We start from the raw sequence: 18,345 nt of genomic DNA, 5'->3' as shown, positions 1-18,345 counted from the left end.
AACAAATAAAAATAAAACAAAATAAAGTGCTGATAAAATCTAAAGCTAAAAAAAATCAATCAAACTATATAATATCATAATAGGGTAATTTTCTGACTTCCTTTTTAAATCCACAAGCCTGAGAAATCTGTCTTATTCTGATAGGCAAATGGTTAAAAACTTGACGACTATTATACGCAACAATCATGAACCAGGGTCGATCTAGGAATGGGCAATGGCACCCTAGTGTCTGCTTTGTCGAGTAAAAAGACAAATCCTGACTCAAACGGCTACCACATTTCTCGTGTATTAAAGATACTGTTTCAAGTATAATGGGACAGGGAAATGTTAAAATTTTATCTGCCACAAAGAGAGTCTTACATGAATCTGTAGCTTTGGCTTTATTCATGTACCTAATTTGCCTTTTTTGCAACACAAATAATGTATGCATCGAGTGTTTAGAACAAGAAGCCCAAAAACATATGCCATACCATAAATGGGATTTAATTAATGCAAAATATGCCTGTTTAGTCAAAATCATTGGAGATTATCCTAATTGCAAAGAAGTGTGATGCAAGTTTTCTACCCAGTTGTTCAATCATTATTTTTTAGGGTAAAATATATCCAGACTTTTGTACTCCATAGTGTCAAATTCAAATATCCTTTCGAAAATTCAATTTTTTACCCCACAAGTTGAAATTGTCTCTCCCCGAAATGTCACTGCCAAGAGCCTAAACTAAAATCTTACTCTCGAGCCAAAACGATAATTCCCAATTGATTCTTCCTTCTGATTTTCTCAAAATTCATCTTACAATTGTAATATCTATATCTGTAAGAACCAATATTTTTGGTAATGTACCTACCTACCGAAAAAATGTTCTTCCCAAAGTTCATTTTTAGGGCTTTCCTGGGTTGCTTTTAAACCGTCAGAACTATTTAAAATTTTTCTGTCCTGGCCTCAAATTAAAATCTTCATTTGGAGTGTCATTTTATGTACCCAGATCGAATTTCTTCAAAAGTTTTCTAGGGGACGACTGAAGTCTTCAAAATCTTGATCTCTAGGACCTAAATTCAAATCCTTTATAGAAACATGTTCTCATTCTTTCAAACGCATCGTAACCTACAACCAACCTTTATCTGAAGACAATAACCTCCTATAGGCGTCAAAACAATGCCATATACTATACACGCGATTTATACACGTTATAAATATAAAAAAAATGATTATTTGTTTATAAACTGTTTAACGATTATCGTTTTGTGCGATAGTCGTTGCATATCGATGTATGGAGAAACCAGTGCGAGATAAGTAACGTGAATTTACGCATTTCATACTAGGTTTGTTTATATTTTGAGTTCAGTGTGACACTGAATGGTCAAAACGCCTGACATAGTTTTTTTTTTCGTGTTAAATAAGTGCACATTTTTGTGGTCATGATTGACTTAATTTTAGATGGTGAGTTTTCTTTTAAAGATTTAAAGGTCTGCTTGATGTTAAAAAAGTTTCAATTTATACCTGTTTCAGTTTGGTATGTAGTATTAGCCTAACCTAAAATTATTCTGGCAACTCCGGATGGAGTTTGTAATTAAGCCCCTACAATCACACGAAATCGTACATTAATGAGTTTTGGTTCAGATTATTAAATGAACTAACTTAATGGCTCTCATTCCGGTTGATTATCTCTGTCATTCTTATAGGGGTAGTTGCTGCAGTTTTGCGGAATTGTACCATTTAGTTTCAACCTAAAACTATTCTGGCAACTCTGAATCGCATATTTTATGTAATTTACTCCCCAAGCACACGAAACCATGCATAAATCAGTTTTGCTTCCGGTTAGTCAATGAACTGACTTAATGGCTGTGATTTCCGGTTCGTTGTCTGTGTCATTCTTATAGTTGATGCAGCATTTTACGACGAAATTTTCCAATTATTACTCACGAGAAAAATTTGCTATAAACATGCGACTTAATGCGTCTATCGTGACATAAAAAATCACGATTAGGAGGAAAATATTTTAACTACCTGTATTGAAAAGTTTTGTTATTGTAAATAGTTTTTAATTTAATCAATTTATAGGCGCTTAATTGCGTTTTAGCCTTTTATATTTGTGGGAATATTTATTATTGCAAGGTTACTTACATAAAATTATCAGTATATATTAAAGGTTTCTTGAGATAAAAAATTGACTGGTTGTTTCAAAAGATGGATTGGAATTGTCACAGTCACACTTAATATATTAACAGTTGTCATATGTCGAATTTTAAGAAACTAATAAAGAAATTATGACATATTTATTTAGGAACTCCTAGCAACGAATTTTGATTAAATCATTAAAGTCAAAACGAAAAAATGAAGACGTGACCACAAGATTTCTTTAAAAAAATGATACTGAACTATCAATATCACTGTCGCACACTTGACATTTGTCAAAAATATGGAAAACGATACCTGCATAATACAATTACATGACTGTTAAAAAATTATCTGGTTTCATATTCAAATATTCAGATGGCGCTGTTATTGTCACTGCCATAGGGTGAAATGTCAAAAAATAATTAAAAACTAAAGTAGAGATTATTGTACGGAATAACTTGCATTAAGTTCAAAAGAATATTTTAAAAAGGCAAATCCAAGTTATTAATGTCAAAAATTGACTGGTTTCGTGTACAAAATGGCTTAGAGATTATTTTGATTAACTCAAGAGAGGGCGTTAAACGTATTTTTTTCAAAATAATTATGCTAAATGTCACCCATTATCTCTTTGACAGCTGTTGCGTAAAAGAATGCCTTAAAACATAGCCATACCGTGTAGGTTTTTTTATACAAATGCTAAAAACACACTGGTTTTATTTTTAAAATGCTCACGAAGTTATTTCAAATTGTAGTTGGGATATAAGTTTAAAAATATCAAAAATCTGAAAAACGAAATCGTTGCATTAAAATTACATGATAACTGTCAAAAATTATCTAGTTTTATATTCAAAATGGCCACGAGATTATTTTGATTCTCTTGAGAGATGGTGCTGTCTGTCATTGTAACAACCCCAGGGTGAAATGTCAAAAAATAACTAAATTACAGATTAATATAAGGAATTATTTGCATTTAATTAAATAAATTAACAATATATGCTGAGAAACATTAAAAAAACTGAATAACATTAAAAGATTAAAAAGGGTTTCATATTCTAAATAGCCTTAGATTGTTTTCATTAACTCAAGAGATTGCGTTAAACGTAATTTTTTTTGTACAATAATTATGCTAAATGTCACTAATTTATCTACTGTGTTTTGACAGATGCGTAAAAAACGCCTTAAAACATTATAGCCATGTCGGCTTTGGGTTATTCTGATTAACTTAAGAGTTCGCGTTAAACATAATTTTCTTTTCCAAATAACTATGTTAAATGTGTAACACTTGATATTTATCTACTGTGTTTTGCGTAAAAAAATGCGTTAAAACGTTTTAGTCATATCGTGCAGGGTTTCTACAAATGCCAAAAATTGACTGGTTCCAGTTTCAAAATGCCCACAAAATTATTTCAAACTGTCGTAGGGATATACGTTTAACAAATGTCAAAATTTAAAAAAATGCATTACTATAATCCTTCATTCCCGCTTTCGCTTGCTTGTCATCATTTTTGTCATTTCTCAAAAACCGTTTAATATTCGTCGCCATGGTAATGATCAACAAGAACGAAAGGTCGTGTACCAATTGTCCAGCTTGCCTTCAGTTGCAGTATCGCCTTGTCAGTTGATGGATATTCTTTTCCGATAAACGTCAAAAACTGAACAAAGTCAAAGCGATTTTCTGACTTTTTGGGAAAATTCAAAATTTCGAGTCTCATGAAGTCGAGTAGGAAAAATCGTAAAAATTTGGGAGCAGCAGGTAAAATTTTGCTTTTTATCCGGATATTTGTTAGATTGAGGGATGAAAAATGGGTTAAAATCAAGGTTTTTTGAATTTTTTCGTTTGAAGAAATTGCTTATATACTTTTAAAATAAAAAGATATAATTAAAAAAAAAATCGCTATGTGAAATATCTATGAAAATTGAATCGGCTCGCCCTTTCCAGTAATAGCGCTGTTGCCAGGTGGGTCGCTCATTTTAAAACTGGGCAAAAAAACCGAACGTCGCAACCGTGGATGACATTTTATTCGATACGTTGCCAAGCATGCTCTTTCGGATTAATTTCAAATTTAGAATAAATAAAGAAAAAAAAATATCTTATTTCGGATTTAATCCAATAAACTCATTAAACTATAAATTTCCTACTAACTAAATAAAATTAACGTTTTAAATATTATTAACATTGACCTGATGATCATCTGCTATCAACCATTTTTCTTCTTTCTCAGAAGATCCAGACTCGGAAGCACGATTCATTACGGCAACGTCCTGCGGTGATCTTTCCAACTCTTCGGAGAGCAGCGGTAAAAGTAGTCCCGCCCCCAGTTCAAGTCCGGTTATGGAAAAGGGCCTGAGCAGGAGACAGAGAAAGAATCGGAAACGGGAAGGAAATTCCTCCCCGAAACCGAAAGAACCTGCTCAGGAACCGGAAACGCAAAAAACCAGCAAAAAAACTAAAAAAGAAAAGTCAGTGCCAAATAGTGCGCGCCAAACCGTAAAGAAGGGCGTTGAGCAAATCGTGTGGGAACCCCTCGACGAATTGCAACGAATGAATGTGTCTGAGGGGACATTCGTTCGAATCCTTAAGGAGAAGTATACCCTAAGCATCGAGGCTATGGCCACTTTAGGTAAGTGTCTTGATCCTTTTCTTATTCATAAAGATCATGTATCAATATCTTCATCGGCGACAATACTTACTGGGAGGTCTTATTTCTTTTAGGATATCCTCTGCGCCCGGAAGTACATGCTACACGTAGGGAAACCGAATTTCATCATCATCACCATTATTACAAAAATCACAGACTAGACGTGCACGCCGTTGAATTTGTCCCCAAAAATGAAAGTGGTGATAGTGGAAACGGCGGCACAAGCAGCAGCAGCGAGGAAGACACCAGTAGCATAAGCGATGGTAAGTATCAACTCTTTCATATAGTTGCCCTTAGCAAGAATCTATTTTCTTTGTACTATGTGAGGCATAGCCTAGACATTTATGATTTTTCTAATTCCTCTACTGAAATGTATGAATCGAAGTGAGACAGTACACTTGACGATAACACCAATACTCTGCTTCAGGTTCCGAAGAGTCTACTTCCGCTGCGCCTCCAAAATTGGCCCCGGGTACCACTAAATGGAAGGATGCACGTACGCACGTTTGCGTAAGATGCGGCAGCTTTTTCAGAACTACGTCCAAGGTCTACATTACAATAGACACGTGCTTTTACCATCCCGGGAAAATCGAGACTGTTAATGGGGCCTACGGACCGATGGTGCACAGCTGCTGCAAGAAACCCAACGGGACAACTGGATGCGAGAGTGCTCCGTTACACGTCTGGGCTGGTCCGAAAGAACCACTTGGTAAGTTTGGAAATCGTCTTTTTTTTGTTATTCAAGTCGAATGGTTTGTCGTATTGTATTGTATTGTCAAGTCGTATTGGTTTGTGTACACTTTTTGTAACGATTTATTACTGGTTTTTTACTTTTCTGCTTTTATTTCCTTATTTCTTATAGATTTCCAGGGATTTTTTTTTATTTTTTTATTCACCTTTAAAAATTTTACAAATCCTATCCAATTCAATGACAGGACAACACAAAACTATCAATAATTTTTGAGTACAGATAAATTTGGGCATGTGCAAGCTAATAGACACCTGAAATCACTTGTTTTCTCATTCTATTTTATTGAAACCAAGAGTATTGGCTTGTGAAAATTTTTTCAAGGGATTTACTTATGTGAAGTGGCTTGTGTAACATAATCAATCAATTTTTTTTAATACTGATAGTTTCAGAGTAGAAAAATTTGAAAAAAAAAACGTTTGAAAATAAATCTTAAGATAACTTATTTAATTTTTCACCAATTTTTACGCTCTGCGCTCGCAAAACTCTGTCGCGAATCAGAAAAGGATAATTTTGGGTCCTAGTCACTGTTAGTGCTTGAGTAAAAATCCGCCATAATTTCCTTAATTTTGGACCCATTTTTATTAAATTTATCTCATAGGAAAAAGTTTTTAATGGCCAACACACCCAGAAAAGTTGCAATTTTAGAGTAAAGAATAATTTTGGAAAATCTGTTTCTAATACATGACAACTGGTGATAATTTCCTTCATTCTCCACTGATTTTTATGGGTTTATAAGAGCTTTTAATTCTAAATATCCACAAAATGCATGCATGAAAACTTTTTATAACTTGACATTTTATTCAAGCAAATCTTAGTTTGCGCAAACTGTTTTTAAACCAACACCCAATCCATATTGTTTATTGATTATTGATGTCATTTATTTCAGTAAACTCTTCGTACATCGAAACAGAACCACCGAAATTTAAGAAGGCTGACGACAACTATGGAGTCTACAGTTTGGATTGCGAAATGTCCTATACCGTAACCGGATTGGAAGTGGTCAAAGTGACAATGGTGGATATTAAAGGCAGACCCGTATACAACGAGTTTGTGCAGCCTAATAATAAGATTGTCGATTTTAACACAAGGTATGTACACTTTTTTATTCTTTATATTGATTTTTTTAAACTCCACTCTTTTGGAAAAATAACGTGTTTTGCCATTGAGTATCTTCTGGGAAGATCTTAAGAAAAGCTGAGATTGACTTGATTAAGATTTTAATTTTGAAAAAATTTCGTGCTTTATGCTTGATAATTCATTCTTTAGTACAATTTAATACAACAATTTCTTAATAAGTCAGTAAATATTAAATTGACAGAAAAAATAAAATGTTCGCGCTCGATACACATGTAAAATGGAGTAATAACATTGAATATGCAGGAAATAAAGTAACATCAATTAATAAATTCAAGGAGTTAAATGAAATATTAATTTTTAGAGTTAATTTAATTTCTAGGTTCCACATTTCCTTATATTAAAGTATATTTCATTCTCAGTTGTCTACTGTAATACTATTCAGTAATTAATAAATTGTTATTTATTATTTAAGAAGTTAAATTAGATAATTTGTTAACGTAAATACCTAATTGGAAACCTCCTTTATGCAGATAACTTTTCTGGAACCAAAGTGTTGCATATTTTTTCAATGTAAAACTAACTCCAGAAACCGAACAACGGGAAAACTCTATCAACGGGACTATAAGTATTACATACTTTTTGTGTCTATTAGCGTATTGGTGATCCTGCACTACGAACCGAAATTATCGGTTTGACTGAGATTTCTCTAACATGTATTTAATTCTTCTTTCGTTTTAATTGTGCAAGTAGTGAGTGCTAATTTATGTTGCTAACTTACGCGTATCCAATGATTGACTGGAAAAATGGCGTAAGAGACTTGAAATTAGTTTCTAATAAACAACGTATCTCCGGATGTAATCAAAAATCTTCGTCCGAGAATCAAATAAATTACCTTAATGGGTACAAAAGGTGCAAGTTGCTTGGATGAAACTACTTCATATAAATATCCTAAAACCGATGTGATTGTAAAATCAGGTAAAATGTCATTTAGACAGGTGCAGGTGCTTGACTTTCAAACCAGATCGGTAAAAACTCTATTATTAATCAAAGTCGAACCATTCTTTAAAACTTTAAACAGTCGTAAAACGGAGAAATCAAGCAATGTTTGCCGATCACATTCAGTTAAAAAAGACAACCTTGCTTTAAAATCATTCAGTAACGAAGTACAAAATAAGATTAATCCCTTTAACTCTAAAACTGCAAAAAAGACAATAATAAAAAAAGAGAATGAGAAAAGGTTATCGGAAAAGTTCTATTTGAACGCAAATTGTTTAGTCGAATAATTAGCGTTACCTTTAGAGAATAAAATTGACCTTTCTTGAAAAAGAGGGAGCTTCCGCTTCACCGAGTCGTATTGATTGTACTTTGTAATGCGAAAGGACGATATTTGATAATCCTTGATAACATTTTTCTGAGATTTTTGCCAAAATGATATATATGTATGTATGTTGTTTTTCGTCAATTTTGATACATATATTGTTAATATAAAATTAATAAACACGAAAATGCATAATGATAAAGTTTGGAGTTACATCCAAAAATACCTGTATATTTGTTAAGGCAATTTTTCATGAATTGGGTTATAATATGTGCAAATCTATGCCCGCTTTTAATTTTTTCACTGACTGTGATTATACCGCATTTTTTTCCATAAAAGGCAAGTTAAAATTGTTTGGGATACTTAAGGATTAGAAACCACAAGAAATATTTTGAACATTTGACCTTAATGCAAGCAGTTCGAGTAAATTGGTTCCGTAGAAAGGTTTAATTGTGAGAGTCAATTTGATATTTTTTACGATCAGCGTAAGCCCAAATTAATCAAAGTTCTTTCAATAATATTAAACATTTTATAAACAAACTTGTTCCATATGGAATAATGCAGCCAAATGGAACCAAGGTTTAATAGTCCTCAATCACCTGCTTGTCTAGAAGACATAATTTTACCCGATACCCACGAGAATATAGACGATAAAATTGGAAAAGATAATGTAAGATTGTTCTGATGATGAACAGAACTTCTCTTTTTTATTATTTTTCATAAATATATAAATTAAGAAGCGTACACTTTCTAGATCGTTTGCAATTTGTTGTTGACCTTCTATAGAACTTAAACTTTACGTGTGTAGTCTCCACACAAATACCTTTTATTTGAGCTCAAATTTTCACATGGATCTTGTTAGGTAACTTACGTCGGATTTTGGGGGTCTGCTCTATATAGGCGTTCATTTATCGTCTGCCGGGTAAATAATATATCTGGAAATTTTTCCGTAGTAAAATTTGTTGGAGGCATATGATGTAACTAAAACCAGATTTTCACCTTTTTGACAAGCTGTTATTTTTAAGTTGACCGTTAGGCCCTGGCAGGCGGCTATCTTTCGCATATATATGTATAAAGTACTTCCGTCCAAAAAACTCGAACCTTTTATGTCTAAACTCCAATCTCGATCTCAACTGCGGGTTGCCGTCGGTAGCCTTTGGAATAGAAATATAGAAAGAGGTTGTATGGTCTTGCTATTACTTTGGTCCCTTTTTAGTACATTGAAAAAATATATATTTATGTTTCTTGTGGGGATGGGATGTTTTTGTAGCAAATTTGAAAATCAACAAATTCTCTTAACTACTTGTTTCAGGTTTAAAACGGTCATTAAGTTTATAAGGTTATACTACTTAGGTCATATAGTAGTTTACCCACGATGTACGCCCCGAAATTGGGAAATCCCCAGTGATTCCACTGAATAAAATGGGTTTTATTACTCTACAAATTTTGGAAAAACTCTATATTTATAATCTTTCTATTCTTAATTCAATCGTTTTTTCCCTCTTCCATTTCTAAGGCAAAATCTAATAAATTAACAATAATGTTGTATTGAATTTATGTTTTAATGTTTATATTAAAAAAAAAATTCGCCGTCTTATTGACATCCTTTGTAAAAAAATCTACATCAAAAATCAATAATAAAACTAAGAAATTTTTTCCCTTCGTAAAACGTGGACATCAGATGAAAACAGAAACAATAACAAAGCATACTTAACTTAAAAGATCGATAATGTCGAATGACATTTCCGAAATTGACATTGACAATTGTGAAAAATCCCTTTAGCCATACAAATAGGCTAATTTTTGTTTATTGGGTAATGTATAAGAATGTTTAAAGCCGAACGATACCGAATGACATAACGAAAAGGTTAGAGAGTGCTAATCGCGCATAGAAAGAAATTTTCTTTCTATATTTTTTCTTGTCTATTGAGTTGCAGAGTTCCGCTGCAGATCATGTCTCGAAAATTTTGGGAATTGAGCTAAGAGTACTTCTAGGGCCTATAATTTGTAACTCGCTTGTTATCTTGAGCTTCCAAAATAACGCGCAGAATTGGCTAAAACCACCTGCTTAATGCACAATAAGAAACCTGCCTGCCTGAAAACAGAAACAATAACAAACCATACTTATTACTTAAAAGATCGATAATGTCGAATGACATTTCAGTAATTGACATTGTGGGCTGTGAAAAATCCCATTAACTATAAAAATAAGCTAATGTTTGTAGATTGGGTAGTATAAGAATGTCTAAAGCCGAACGATGCCGAGTGACATAGAGAAAAGGTTAGCCAGTGCTAATCGCACATAGAAAGATATTTTCTTTCTATATTTTTTCTCGTCTATTTCTATGTTTATCGAGTTAGAGAGTACCGCTGCAGGACTTTTGTTAGTATCAAATAGCCCAAAGTATACTCCAGGCATTGAAAATGGTGTAGGGAGAGATATTTATGTTATCTAGAGTCGTAATGTGCCATAATTTTCTGAGAAATAATCTGCAGTTGACAATATCATACCCATTTGAAAACCTAAAATTCATAGGAAACTTCACTAGGGACTGCAGGATTCCTAGAGCCTACAAACTTCGTCTTAAAATCCTTGAGAGATTATGTTGACTGTTATTATTATTATTGCGATATAGTCCGTATAAGTTAGTCAAGGTTTAAGCGGTGTCTGAGTTTATAGAAAGTCTTTAAAATTATTTTTAGGTTGTACGATTTATTGATTTTTGTTATAAGATAAATATTTTCCTGGCGCTTTGGCTATACAGTAGCCGAGTTAGACGAAGAATATTTCATTTTAATGATTCTTAGGGAAGACAGGCCAATCAACTTTATCTAAGTTTTTGCCACCTCTCGTAGATCTCACTTGTTATTCACAACGTGGATCTTTTGACTTGCCGATAACGAGCAATTTCAACTATTAGTCCACTTTTTATCCACTCATATTGCTCGCAGCCATATCTTAATTCCCTCTTAGTGGTTTGTTTATTGATATTGGGATTAAACGCTACTGAAGTGGCACACCGTCACGGCGTCGTCCCACAACATCTTTAGTCAGTTGTGTTAAAGCTATCTCTATTTCGTCCATTAATGCCACCTAACTTAGTATCTTTTGTATTATTTTATTTTTGTAAATTGGTGGATACTGATAATAAATAAATAAACTTCCAAGCCGTGAAACTAGATTGGTTTCTATCGGAAGCCAGGAAATCCGATGAAAATCTCCCTATCAAAAAACATTTTTTTTTTAAATCTTGATCAAAAAATGTACTTCACAAAGTATCACCAACCTATTTTTTTAAATTAACTTCTGTAAGTCTAAACTTGAATTATTTGTTACAGATACAGCGGCATCACAGCAGAAGATTTCGTCAGATATTCACCGAAACCATTGGCGCAAGTACAACGCGAACTTCTCAAGTTCATAACTTCCGAAACGGTTTTGATCGGTCACGGCTTGGAGAACGACTTGAAAGGACTTAAGATAATCCATAGGACGATAGTGGACACCGCTTTCACCTTCCCACACTACAAGGGACTACCATTTAAAAGGTCTTTGCGAAGTCTTGCGCAATATTGCCTCAACAAAAAAATTCAATGCAGTTCGAGCGGCCACGATTCGTACGAGGACGCTAGGACGTGCATAGAATTGATATTGCGCAGGCTCCGGGGTGATTTTCAACTTGGATCTTTTGGATAAGTAGGCCGAAAGTGAAAGTCTAAAGAAGGTGTTAACGGTGCACCTACATATCTAGGATTATCTTTCGAGCCAAATAGGCCCGTTTTTTTTTCGTTCAAATGCAAATTCAACATGCACACTATGTGCATTTGAAGACTGATTTATGCTAAATTTTTTTTTTGGGTGCATGGAGTCGCGGTTATATTGAGACACGTGTAAGTAGTATTTTAATTGTATGACAAATTATGTATTATAGGCTGGAAGGTTCTTAATTTGAGACGAACTAACCTTTAAAATTATGTATTGATATATACAGGGTGGCCAAAGTAATAAAGCGTTTAAAGGGATTTTGATTTCTCAGAACGATTTTGACCTTCCAGCCTTTTAGGTTATAAGGGACGTAATGAGTGATAAACTAACGAAGTGAATGTATCTACATGGTGAAAATGAAACTTAATTAATTATAGTTTTTTTAAACAAACAAAAACAAAAAATACCGGTTGTGATTCATGATAATTTTGTGTTCTGGGTTTTAGAGGTTGGAATTTGAATTTATTGTAAATACTTGACATGTCATGAGTTAAATAGTGAACATTTCACACTTATCTCTCCTCGCATAGATACGATATTCACACAATAATTTCAAGCACATTACTCCGATTTTTTTTCTGTATAAATTATCGCTATTTCCTGACATTCTGTACTTAATTATATTTAGAAATTGTGGGAATAATTCTCAGCGGTTCTATTGTTATGTTTAAATGCCAGACGGATAGTTTTCGGGTAATAAGTAATTTTTTTTGCTAATCTGTAATTTTTTTTAAACTCAACATTTTTGGGAAATTGATATATTCTAAAATAACTGATGCAGCTCGAAATTTTTGGGACATGTTTAAACAAGTGGGTAATTTTTCTAAAATATAAAAAATCATAGTTTTTAAATACTAAAGCAATTTGATGAACTTTTCAACATTTTTCCAAAAATTAAAAAACTTGACATTTTGGAATTTTTGGATAACTAAAGTGTTTAAAAATGTTTTCACAAATTTTGAATTAAAATAAAAGTTTTTTTAAAGAATTTCTTATCATTTAGTCAATACTCAAACTTTGGCATTTAATAAAACTCAAATCTTTTAAAAAAATTATTCATAAATTTAAAACAATTTTCTGATCATTTCTAAAAAAAAAAATGATTTAAAAAATCGAAATTTTTGGAACTTAAATTTTCAATAAATTAAAAAAAAATTTTTTGGAATTTTTTAATAATTTTGATAGATTTTGTAAAACATCTAACTTTAAAGTTCAAAAGTTTTAAATATAAACTATTTAATAAAGATTATTATTATTATATGGGAAGTGAAAAAAAAAACAAATATTAAAAAATTAAAAATATCATTTTCTTATCTTGTCAAAGCAATTTCATGATTTTTTAAAAATATCATTAAAATTCCATTGAAAAACTCAACATTTTTGGGATTTGAGGAAACTTGTATGACTTCCTGAGAGCCATTTAATCCTAAAACATTATTTTTGATTAGTTTTTGCAAATTTTGTCAAAATTTTCCAGTGGAAAACGTGAATTTTATCAAAACCCTAAAAACTAAAATTTTTTGGAAAATTAGTTAAACTGCCAGAGCAATTTTTTTTTTAAACTTTGATCAATATGCTAACATAAAATCTGTTTTTTTTTTATGTTGATGTGTCAGGAAATTATGACACTTTTCACGAAACTGTCAATAATTTTTCTGATAATGTATACCAAACATCTAAGAGGCATTCAATCTTTAAAAAAAAAATTGATAATTTTTGGAATACATTATTAAAATACTATTAAAAAAGTGAAAATTTTTGAGTTTTCGGGAGACAGCTTTTTGATTTTGAATTTATTTTTTTAAAATGTAATCAAAATTGACACTGGAAAACTTGACGTTTTTTGGGTTTTGCAGATTTTGATAAAACAACTTGATACATTTTTTCATAATTTCATCAAAACTTAAGAAAAGAATTTAAAATGCTTGGAAAATTAATAAAATTTCCAAAGCAATTTGATGTTTTTTTTCTGAAAATTTCATGAACATTCTAACCTAAAATCTGAATTTTTTTTTGTTGCTATATCAAGCATTCTTTTATTGACAAATTTTCGAACTATTTATAGCAACTCAAAACACTCATTAATAAACACCGAAATCTTATCAATTTGTACAAATATTGACACAGATGAGACGATAAAAGTAAATTTAATGCCAACTTAAAACTATTAATTCTAAGATATTGCCTCTAAAACCCTCCTATTGTTCATTCTCGCCAGCTTTATTTATTAAAAATGCCACCATAAATCATCTTATATTTAGTTGTAAAAATTATTTTTAGCAACTGAAAAAATAGTATTAGCTATATATAAGTTTTTAGTATATTATGTCGAATCTCAGTGTTTTCACAAGGACTTATGTGATATTTTCGGTTAGCTTTCTAAGTCTCGTCCAATTTATTAGATTTTTAGGTTTAAAGTAATCGTCATTGCACAAAAGTATCACAGAAACTCTTGTTAAACCATCACGTGTCTTGGATTTGAAATAAATGGGTCCAAACAACTTCTTAAGCAATTTTCGTTATTTATTAAAAAGACATGTTATACATATAGTTAATATATTCTTTTTGTTAGTTCCTATATACAGTGTGCAAAGTTCAAATGTAGTAAAATGACTTTTCACACTGTTATTACCTTTAAGTTCGTCGTTTTACATCATCTTAGTTTCGAGTGTGCTTTTTTGTTTGTTTGGTTTTCCTATTCATCTTAGGTTAGTCATACTTTTTGTCATTTTTTATACAATAAAAACAACTTTTTTGTATTAAAGTTAGTGCAGTTATTTGTTATTTTAGAAAACAATATGGCTGTGTGTCGTCTACTGTGAAAAAGATATTTTTATACTTAATATAAACATTATTGATTTATACGTTTGTTTTTGTTTTAATTAATACTTATAACTGCCTTTTTCTTCTTATTAGGTCCAAAAGAATTACAAATTGGATGCCAAAAAGAAGAAGCAAATTAATTTGAAAAAAATATATGATTTTAATGAAATTCTGCGTGGAATTTAAAAATGTTATAATATACGCTGGTTAAAACAGAGGTACTTAAATACTACTATATCAAAATAAGAATAAAACTTAGCAACGTTGTCGATAAGGGTCAAAGTAAAGTTTGAGAACGACTCTTAAGAAACGGTTTCCGATGACTTTCTGATCTCCAAGAATACCACTTACTACCAAGTTTCAAAATCTAAAAAACTAATAGGACTATTAGCATTAAACAAAATGCATTATATTCAGAAAAGCATTCTTTGCAAATGCTCTTACTAGTTCAAACCAGTCAAATTAAAAAAATTCGAAGATATCACACTGTTTAAGCAGTCTGTCCGACTTTTAAATGACCACTCATTTACAAGCCTAAAATCTCAAAAACTAATAGACTGTTGATATTCAGAAAAGCATTACTTACAAATGAGGAGTTCGCGTGCATAACCGGATATATCCACTTTCAGAAAATTTTCAGGAAACACGAAAACACTCTGTGTATTTATATTTAAAAATAGTAATATTTTAAGAAAATAGCTTTAATTAAGCGGGGTTGACCAATTTATTAAAATACAAAGAAAGAAAAAAAAAATTAACAATTCATTATTAGCAATAAAAGTTTGTATACAGGGTGTCGGGAAATTCAACGATAATACTGAAGGGGCTGATGGAGCAACTCATAAGAACCCAGAAAAACATAAAATGACCTTAGTAAAAAATCGATGGTTTTCGAGATATTGGCACTTCAGTGGAAGTCACCAAAATCCTACTCTTGGATCAGATTTTCGATTGTCACGCCTTAAAAATAGATATTTATCTCCTGAATGAATTGAAAAATGAAATCTCTTGAAAAACACTGAATAGCCATTTTACTAATCAAAGACAAACATTAAACTAAACGGCCAAAAAATTTAATAAGAAATCTATTCTAAAATAAAGTATTACTTATTTTTGTTTTTTAAACTTTGAATTTGACCGCTCATACTGGACCGAAAAATTGTACGGCAACCTGACTAATATCTTAAAAAGTTTGCTCATTTAATTTAATTTTAAAATTACCCAATATGTTTTAAAAAAAGCTTTACTGTTATTGTGATAGAGTGAAAGATAAACCTAATCTACCTTATGAAAAAAATAAAACAAATTTATAATTATGTTATGTTCAAAAAATATTTTTATTTAACTTAAAAAAAACTTAAAAATCAAATAAAATGTTTGAACTGTCTAGCACCAACGCGAATGCAGGCGTGGCACCTTTTAATAAATGACCTATTGATCCATCTTGCATTCCTGGCAGCGTTAAGATCTTGCATCATTACTTGGGCTGCATCATTTATTCGCTGCCGTAATTCAGCAATATTATTTATTGGTCTTGCATAAACCTTTTCTTTTATGCAACCCCAGTAAAAAAAATCGAGGAGGTTTAGGTCTGGAGACCTGGGAGGCCATAAAATTGGACCAAGTCGGCCGATCCATCTGTTGGGGTATGTTTAGTTTAAATACCGACGAACTTCATGGGCATAATGTGCCGGACAACCATCATTTTGGAACCACATAATTCGGCGACTGGCCAAAGGAACATCTTCTAAAAGAATTGGTAGATTGTTTCGACAAAAATCTAAATAAGCCTGCCAGTTCAAATTTTCTGGTAGTTCGAATGGGCCAATTACACCCCCGTTCTAGATACCGGTCCACAAGTTTACTTTAAATCGGTACTGTGACCTTTCTTCTCGAATAGAGTGGGGATTTTCCAACGCATAAGTGTGCAAATTGTGCATGTTCATAAAGCCATCCTTTTTGAATGTACTCTCATCCGACCACAGTATATTATTTAAAAAATTCGGATCCTCTTGATTTTTTTGCAACATTCTGCGGCAAAATTGTAGGCGTGGTTCGTAGTCTCGAGGCAGTAGGCTTTGCACTCGTTGAACATTATAAGGGTGATATTGAAATCGCCTAGTGATGTCGTTTACTACCGATTTCGGTATCCCTGTTCTTCTTTCGATTGCTCGTGCCGAAGTAGTCGGATCATTTTCAATTTCTTCTAAAACTTGATCAACATAATCAATACGAGGTCTTCCCTCTCGAACAGGAGCATGAGGCATTCTGCCTTCGGAATATGAGCGGTGAACATTAATAAATACTCGATAGTCAGGATATCGGGCCAAATTCGGATATCTTTCTTGATAAAGATTAGATGCTGCTAGAGCATTTCCTCTGCATTCACCATAAATGAGATGCATGTTTGCATATTCTTGGGCGGTATACGGCAAGGGCATAATAAATGATTAACCAATAAAACAAACAGCTCAAAGAACACAGTTCACAGGAAACTGAACTCAAAAACAAATCCAAAGCAAAAGGTAACAAAAACGTTAGGATACAAGCGAAAAAGTAGTTAGTTCACGGCATACTGTAAACAAACTAAATTCCAAAAATGTTTGTTGTTTATTGCTATGGTGATAAGAATTACCTTCGCTCTTGATTTTTTTAATTTTTAAGTTAAATAAAAACATTTTAAACATAACTTAAAAATTTGTTAATGTTATTAATTTTTTTACAATGATATGATAAGGTGAATTAGGGTTATTTTTTACTATAACAGAATAATAGTAAACTGTTAAAAAAACATTTAGGTAATTTTAAAAAGTAGATTAAATGAGCAAAGCTTTTTTCAAAGGTATTAGCCAAGTTGCCGTACAATTTTTTTGGTCCAGTATGAGCGGTCAAATTCAAAGTTTAAAAAATAAAAATAAGTAATACTTCATTTTAGAATAGATTTTTTATTAAATTTTTTGGCCGTTTAGTTTAATGTTTGTCTTTGATCAGTAAAATGGCTATTCAGTGTTGCATAGCTAAAAAGAGATTCTAAAAAATATCTATTTTTAAGGCGTGACAATCGAAAATCTGATCCAAGAGTAGGATTTTGGTGACTTCCTCTAAAGTGCCAATATCTCGAAAACCATCGATTTTTAACTAAGGTCATTTTATGTTTTTCTGGGTGCTTATGAGTTGCTCCATCAGCCCCTTCAGTATTATCGTTGACTTTTCGGACACCCTGTATATCCGTTTTTGCACACAAATGAGACATAGTAAGCAAAAATATATATTTATTTCTCTTTAAACAAACTGGATCAAGTTAATTAATTTGATAAAAGTAATAAATATAATAGGTTTTTGTACCACAAAAAATCTTTCCTCTTTCGCCAATCATCCCCAAAATGCTCCATCAAATGATTTAAACTTTTTTTCTGATATGGAATTACTTAGTGGTAGCGTGCTAAGCTGTATGTTGTCTTTTGATTTTCCCTTCTTAAGGAGTGATTCCCAAACTGTGTCACTCAATGATGTAAACCGATAAAATTGAGACATCTTAATTTTAACAGTGGTTTTATTATGTTCATTCTCAATTTTCTTTAAGTGAAATCTTTTGCATTCTAAATTCCCTTTATTTTCTTATATACCTTTTTCAGTTCTTTAATAATATACATTTGCCAGGCAAGACCCAGTGTTTTTACCAAACCCACTTATATATTTCAACGTATTTTTCTTTTGTTGTAATGACTGGATGTCTTCATGCATGTCTTATGAACTTAAAACACTAAAAGAACACTTTTATTTGACTGGTCTAACAGGATTTAAAAGCGCGTGGACTCACAACTCAACATCCAAGCAACAACTACTAGAATAGATAAT

General features: G+C 31.9%; 1 protein-coding gene across 8 annotated transcripts in view; it reads left to right on the top strand.

Moving 5' to 3' along the window:
- The window catches only part of LOC126737529 (putative exonuclease GOR), a 90,102-nt gene extending 77,578 nt beyond the window's left edge, over positions 1–12,524 (top strand). For 3 of the 8 annotated variants that reach the window (XM_050442455.1, XM_050442456.1, XM_050442457.1), the window contains exons 4-8: positions 4,336–4,734; positions 4,827–5,015; positions 5,180–5,461; positions 6,390–6,591; positions 11,238–12,520. In XM_050442455.1, the coding sequence (XP_050298412.1) occupies positions 4,336–4,734; positions 4,827–5,015; positions 5,180–5,461; positions 6,390–6,591; positions 11,238–11,595 (1,430 nt within the window). In that variant the 3' untranslated portion in view covers positions 11,596–12,520. Of the gene's footprint in view, positions 1–1,303; positions 1,436–3,689; positions 3,867–4,335; positions 4,735–4,826; positions 5,016–5,179; positions 5,462–6,389; positions 6,592–11,237 lie in introns of those variants that run through there. The other 5 variants (XM_050442460.1, XM_050442459.1, XM_050442458.1 and 2 more) reach the window with 5 other exon arrangements.
- Positions 12,525–18,345: the final 5,821 nt, after the last annotated feature.

The sequence above is a fragment of the Anthonomus grandis genome, chromosome 6 (genome assembly GCF_022605725.1).
Source record: "Anthonomus grandis grandis chromosome 6, icAntGran1.3, whole genome shotgun sequence".
Lineage (NCBI taxonomy): Eukaryota > Metazoa > Arthropoda > Insecta > Coleoptera > Curculionidae > Anthonomus > Anthonomus grandis.
Note: the sequence above shows the minus strand (reverse complement) of the source record. Positions and strands in the feature narration are given on the sequence as shown.